The sequence below is a fragment of the Teleopsis dalmanni genome, unplaced genomic scaffold, assembly GCF_002237135.1.
Source record: "Teleopsis dalmanni isolate 2A unplaced genomic scaffold, ASM223713v2 unscaffolded_contig_1155, whole genome shotgun sequence".
Classification (NCBI taxonomy): Eukaryota; Metazoa; Arthropoda; class Insecta; order Diptera; family Diopsidae; genus Teleopsis; species Teleopsis dalmanni.
Genome location: NW_024032537.1, coordinates 474 through 8,122, shown reverse-complemented (window position 1 = coordinate 8,122; position 7,649 = coordinate 474). Strand labels below are relative to the sequence as shown.

General features: G+C 31.2%; 1 protein-coding gene across 1 annotated transcript; it reads left to right on the top strand.

Annotated features, from left to right (window-relative positions):
* Positions 1-364: 364 nt before the first annotated feature.
* On the top strand, positions 365-6,482 carry LOC119663948 (protein aubergine-like; the record flags this gene model as incomplete). The annotated part of the gene is made up of 8 exons (XM_038073537.1): positions 365-483; positions 628-784; positions 885-1,013; positions 1,090-1,116; positions 1,197-1,217; positions 1,323-1,816; positions 6,102-6,294; positions 6,355-6,482. Coding segments are annotated over exons 1-8 (1,251 nt in total), but the record flags the coding sequence as incomplete, so codon positions are not given.
* Between the last annotated feature and the right edge of the window lie 1,167 nt (positions 6,483-7,649).

Below are 7,649 nucleotides of genomic sequence, written 5' to 3'. Positions count from 1 at the left end.
TATTTTTGTGTTGATTTTTCAATATAATAGCAAACATATGAAATAATTAAAATTTATTTTTTTATTTTATAATATGTTATAATTGAAAAATTTACTATAATATTAAACAATTAACCAAAAAATTAAGTATAAAATTAAAACATTTTAGTATAAAACATATATATTCATTATATTAAAATAAATATACATATATGTAATATTATTGTAGATTGAATCCTTTCTAAATATCCTAAATCTAATCCATCCTCATCACATCACATTTTCTCTCATTCAATTATTTTGTTGATAATAGTTTTAAAAGAAGTAAAACGTAAATTTGTAAATATCATTTATTTAAAAAATAAATATTTTCTTCTTTTTAATATAGGTATATACTGTATAATGTCTCTTCAACCAAGCGTAAGACCACGTGTTCGTGTTCCTTCACCTCAACTTATGGGAAAAGTTGGTATTCGTCCTGTCATGACGTTTACGGGTCCCAGGGTTAGTATTTCATTATTACTTTTGAACAGTTTCCAAAAAATAAATCAAAAAATATATATAATAAAAATATTTTATTATAAAAATATATTTAATAAATAAAACCTAATAAATATAAACCACAATAATTATCAAATTTTATTATAGATGTCTTTTCGACCAAGGATTCCACCTTCTGTTAACGTTGTTAATAGACCATCGGTAATTGCTGATACCTTTAAGCCACGCGGCGGTTCAATTTCTGTTCGTCCAAGGGCAATATTAGCATCACCCCAGGCTGCAAAGCCTGATTCTAATGATTCTGGTATTAAGACACGATATATGTTATTTATTTTTAGTACATTTATTTCAACCAAGTAAAAATAAGTATTAAATATATTCTAATTTTTATTTTTCTATATAAGTACCAAATTTGATTCGTCGTATTTTAATATCTCCATCTATTCCGCACTCGCCTTCAAATTTGTCGTCATTTTCGTCAACTTCAACTTCATCATCTAGTTGTACTCAAATTGAAAACTCCATAGCTAATCGTAATGTTTTTTTTTAACTTTTTTGTATTTAGTTTTTAGAAAATTAATAAAATATTTTTTTTATTATTTACTATAGTTGGTGTTGTTGCTGCTAAGCCGAGAGGTAATTTTGAAATAAATATGTTTTTAAGTTAAACACTTTACCAATTATTTCTTAAATTTTTTCTTTCAAAATAATTCTAGGCAAAGGGCATGGAGGACGTGGTATTTATAATATTTTATAAGAATATAAATAAAATACAAAATACTATATATAACATAATTTTTTTGTTTAATACATAATTTTGTTTGTTTTTTGTTTCTAATTAGGTGGACGTAATCGTGGTGGCCCGCATACACCGTTGTTGGATTCCTTGTTTACACGGCCACAAACTTGTGTTTCCAAAATGGGTGAAACTGGACGCCATGTTACTGTTGATACGAACTATTTCAAGATCTTAAAGAAACCCGAATGGAACATTTATCAATATAGAGTAGATTTTGTACCGGAAATAGATATGAGCTTTGTTCGTCGTACATTAATTCTCCAACATAAAGCAAAACTTGGTGGATATATATTTGATGGGACAATGCTTTTTACTACTAATGATTTAAGAGGCACTAAAAAGGGTCATTATCATGAATTCCATCTAACGTCTGAGTATCGTGATGGAAAGACAGTGCTTATTAAAATTAAACATGTTGGTATTGTCGATGCAAATGAGGCTCAACTGTTCCAAGTATTGAATTTAATCTTACGTCAATCAATGGGTGGACTGGATTTACAACAAATAGCTCGTCACTTTTTTGATCCTTATGCTAAGGTAAATGTGAATACAATTTTTTTTTTATTTAATAATGCTGAAAATAGCTCGTCCACCACCAATTATGGTCTCTGAAGATTATAAATACTCAGAACTGCAAGCTGTTGTAAAAAGTAACTGCAAGAAAGATTAATTAAGCTCCTCAATAGCGGTACTTATAAAATCAGTACATTTGAAATAGGCGACTACAGAGCTATTACAAAAGTGCTGTCTTCAAAAAAAGCTGCCTGGTATTCGTATGAAAACAAGCATCTCCGACCATTAAAGGTTATTGCAAAAAATCTTCCTCATTCATGTGACCCAGTCGATATCGTATTCGATCTGAAACAGCAAGGTTTTAAAATCGTGAACGCGGTCAACAAATGGAAATCACATTCAAAGATTCCACTTAATATGTTCATGCTTACATTTGAGGCGACAGAGGATATAAAAAAAATATATAACATTAAAGCTATTTTAAACTGTGTTGTTAAAATTGAACCAATAAAGCACTCAAAGCAAATACCACAGTGTAAAATATGCCAAGCGTATGGTCACACACAAAATTATTGCGGCAAATCAGCCCGGTGTGTTAAATGTGCTGGCAGTCACAGTACTGCAGAATGCAACAAACCTGATCAGCACCAACCAAAATGTTGCAACTGCGGTGAGGGACACCCGGCCAATTACAGAGGTTGTATAGTAGCCAAAGAACTTCAAAAATTGAGAAACAAAAAAATTGGTGAACAAAACAAAGGTAAACAGCGTAATCATATATCGGCTGAAAACCAACCTGAAAATAATCAAACTAATGTTCTAAATAAAAACCCAAAATCGCTGAATAATAAAAAAACATATTCGGATGTAGTTCAATCCAACACTGAGGACGATGGTAATTACAAAATACTAACACAAATACTGGAAAAAATCACTACTCAAGAAAACTTTTATAAAGCATTGGACAAACGCTTGACTAGGCTAGAGCAAAAACTCAACAAAACAAATAATGCTTAGTTATATAAAAATAATGCTATGGAACTCGAACGGTCTTCTTCAACACCTTAGAGAGCTTGAAACAGTCCTATCAGTCAAAGATGTTGATGTTTGCTTAATTAGCGAAACTCATTTTACTAACCAAACATATGTTAAACTAAAGAATTACGAAGTATATAGCGCAGTCCATCCTAGTAATTGCGCTCGCGGAGGAAGTGCTATTTTAATTAAAAAATCATTAAAACATTACGAGTCTACAAAAATATCCAAAGAGGAATTCCAGGCAATAACTGTTGTCCTTGACTTACAAAGCAAATTACTACTAACATCGGTATACAGTCCTCCAAGACATTCAATTAAATCCGAACAATACAAAGATCTTATAGAAACTCATAAGCATCGCTTCATTATGGGTGGCGATTTCAACGCTAAACATACGCATTGGGGCTCTCGCTTAATTACAACGAAAGGTAGAGAACTCCTCAAAGCTATACAGCAAACTGGCTGCGAATGCTTGTCATCCGGGAACCCAACCTATTGGCCAACTGACCCAACAAAGGTGCCTGATCTACTCGATTTCTTTATAACCAAGCAAATTTCGTCCTACAATTTAAAAATAACAGATGGAGTAGAACTAAGTTCCGACCATTCCCCTCTCTACATAACCCTCTTCGAATCTGCCTTAATAAATAAAAAATGTCTAAAACTTGAAAATAAATATACAGATTGGAGTTACTTCAGAAGAATCCTTAATGAAAACACCATTGCTTCAAAAGAAATTTGTGAAGAAAATGATCTTGAAAGCGAAATTTTGAACCTTACAAATTTACTACAACATGCGGCATGGTGCAGCACGCCCACATTAAGGAATGCAACCTATCCTCATAAATACCCAAAAGTCATTGTGGATCTTATGCGGGAAAAAAGAAAGATGCGGAAAAAGTGGCAGCAATCCAGATTTCCAGCAGACAAAGCCATTCTTAACAGACTTGCAAAAGAACTCAGCCTAAAAATCAAGCAATTTAAAAATAATCAATTCAACTACTACCTATCTAACTTAAGTAATGATCGTGCTACCAACTATTCTCTCTGGAAATGCACACGAAACCTTAAGCGACCTTTAGTACACAAAGCTCCAATTAAAAATCACGCTAATCAATGGGCTAAAAGCGATGAGGAAAAAGTGGAGGTCTTTTCCGAACACCTGTCAAAAGTGTTTTCCATAGACGAAAACGTTAACAATGCAGTAATCTGCCCTCCTAGGACAGCACATTCATCATGTATTCCACCAACCACCGAGCTTGAGGTAATGATGATTATTAAAAATGAACTTAAGCTAAAAAAAACCCCAGGTTATGAATTGATAAGTGCTGAAGTTTTAAAAGAAATTCCTGCAAAATGCCTAGTTAAAATTACGAATATATTTAACGCTATAATACAGATGCGAACCCTTCCATCCCTGTGGAAAGTATCTGAAATTATCATGGTACATAAGCCAGGAAAGGATATTAATGACGTAAGTGGTTACAGACCAATAGCACTTCTGCCTGTACTTTCAAAAATATTTGAAAAAGTCTTACTGAAAAGAATCCTTCCTCTGATTGAAAGTCAAAACATAATACCTTTACATCAGTTTGGTTTTAGGTGCAATCACTCCACCATAGATCAAGTCCATAGGATTACCAATGTAGTAGAAAAAGCTCTTGAGGAAAAAAAATCTGCTCAGCTGTGTTTTTAGATGTGTCGCAGGCTTTCGATAAAGTCTGGCACTCCGGATTGCTTACCAAAGTAAAAAATATTCTCCCAACGGAGTATTATGACATAATCTCCTCTTACTTATCTGATCGTTACTTTCGAGTAAAGCACGGTGATACCTATAGTAAACTGCATAAAATTAACGCTGGAGTTCCGCAAGGTAGTGTCTTGGGTCCTCTCTTATATCTGATTTATACACACGACTTGCCAACGAGTGCAACAACGTTCACAGCAACTTTTGCTGATGATACTGCAGTCCTTGCAGTTGGAGAAAGCGCAGTAATAGCAGCTAATAATTTGCAAAATAGTATGGACAGTATAATTGCTTGGACAAAAAAATGGAAAATTAATCTGAATAAAGAAAAATCAGTGCATGTAAATTTCACAAATCGAAACATCAGTCATATACCTGTCTACATCGATGAAGCACAAATCCCTCACGCGAATACTGCGAAATACTTGGGTATGACTTTGGACGCTAAACTAAGATGGAGCGAGCACATAAAAAAGAAAAGAAGTGAATTAGATCTTAAATTCAAATCGTTGAAATGGTTAATCGGCAAAAAATCAAAACTATCGCTTTTCAATAAACTTGTATTATACAAACAAATGCTCCAGCCAATCTGGACATATGGAATACAGCTATGGGGTTGCGCAAGCAGAACACAAATTTCCATCATCCAAAGATTCCAAAATTTCATGCTACGGAGTGTAACAAACGCGCCATGGTACGTGAGAAATTCTGACTTACATCGTGACCTTGGAGTGACAACAGTACAGGAAGAAATTCATACCAAAGCCAAATCACACCAAGATAGACTTAGTTGTCACATAAATGCTGAGGCGCATTTACTAGCGACAACTGAGCCAATACGCCGTCTAAAGCGCCGAAAGCCGTGCGATCTTTGGGCTTAAATCATTGAAATATAGTACAATTAATTTATTATTGCGTGGAAACGCCTAATCTATTTAAATTTAAATTGCTTGTTAGTTATCTAATAACTAGTTGCTTTATGTCTTGTTTTGTTTTATTTATTGTTCTTTAAAATCATATATAATAATAAAACAATTTATAATAATAAAAAAAAAAAAAAAAAAAAAATTTAATAATGCAACTACTAAATATTCTTAGGACTAACAAGAATTTTTAGTTTGATAAATTATAAATGTTTAAGCTAAGGTTTTATTACTTAATGAGATCAAAGGGAGATATTATACGTTTTAATCTCTGTGCTGAGTCAGTTGCGTTGATTAATTGACTAAATGATTACATAAATTATAAAAATTATTGACACGAAGAAAATTAAATCTTTGTGATTAATCCAAGAAGTTTACTTTAAAGTACAATTTTTTAAAAATCAAATTGAAGCAGAATATTTAACATTTATCAAAATCCTTTGCCCAAATTATGAATCAAATTCATTGATTATTCAGACCTATATACTACTACTCTTACTTTGTAATGTTCTCAAATTTATATTAGATATATTCATTTTAAAATAAACATATATCATATATAAATATATATTTATTTCACACCTAATATGTATACTTACAGATTAGCATTGACCCGTATCATATAGAAATCTGGCCAGGTTATATTACATCCATTCGTCAACATGAGCGGGATATTCTTCTCTGCACTGAGATTACACATAAAGTTATGCGCACCGATACTCTTTACACCATACTTCGTCAACTAACGGTCGAAACTAAAGACTATCAAAAAGCTTTTAAGACTGAAGTTATAGGTAAGCAACAGACATAATCTATGTTATACATATGAATACATGGATCTTATTTTATTTTAGGTTCTATTGTGTTGACGGACTATAACAATAAAACTTATCGTATAACTGACGTTGATTTTACGAGTTCTCCTCTATCGACATTTTCATTGAAAGATACAAAAGTTTCATTTGCTGAATATTTTAAATCGGTAAGTTTAGGTTTCACATATATACAATTATTACTATAAATAAAACCAATTATTATTATGTACAATAATAAAACAAATTGGGAACAAATAGTTCCCATTCTTTTAATAATTTATTATAATCCGTTTTAGCAATTTATCAGTAGTTAAGTAGTACAAGTATTATAGTACGACTATTATTAACAACTATTGCGATTATTATAACAGTAGGAAGCTGATAGCTATAAATTAAAAAATTTAGTAAGAGTTCATATTCTGATTTAAATAAGGCTAAAATAGTTCTTTGCACCCTTTACAATTGTATAACGATCCTATGCTTCTCATAGGAGTTAAAATTTATATATATAATTTATATATATAATTTACATATGTAATTCATGTGTTTAATTTATATATATAATTTATATATATTCAATTGTATTACATTGAATAGTATAATATAATATTATAAATCATAATGTAGTTTGATAGTGTACATTATTAGAAGACATAACTATTTTATGTAGGTATCCAAAGGAACAAAACTTACCATATTTACAATTTTTAAAACTCTCCTTTGAGCACGACAAACTTTTCTATCACATACGTCCTACGTCCAAAAGGACCGAGGTGCTTTTCGGGATGTTTTTTCAATTACCACGCCACCAAAAACCAGCACCAGAGGTTGAAATTGAAGATCCAATCCTTGCTTTATGGACTCTTTCAAACAAATTTTCCTTCCAGCTAAGTTAAGTTTAGAGTTGAGTATGAGACCCAGATATTCTTGTTTAAGCTATTTTTATCTTGGTTAAGAAAAAGAAAGAAATTATAGGCCTACTAGTAAAGAGTATTAACTCATTTTTATGTTGAGTTAGTTATAAAACCATATTCACCATATCATTTTTTTTAGTGACTGACAAAGAGTTAATAATATTAGATAGTAACTGTGAAAATTTGTTCAATGCGTTGATAGTTTGTTCGTTCACATAAAAAAGTTATAGCTCTGCATCCAAATTATTTCAACATTATTATTTTATCATCATTGATTGTCATTATTACTATTAATTATCATCATTTTTATTATTAATGATCATTATAACCGATTATCATTTTTATTATTAATACTCATTATCACTGATTATCATTATTATTATTATTAATTAACATGATCACTTATTATCGTTTTTATTA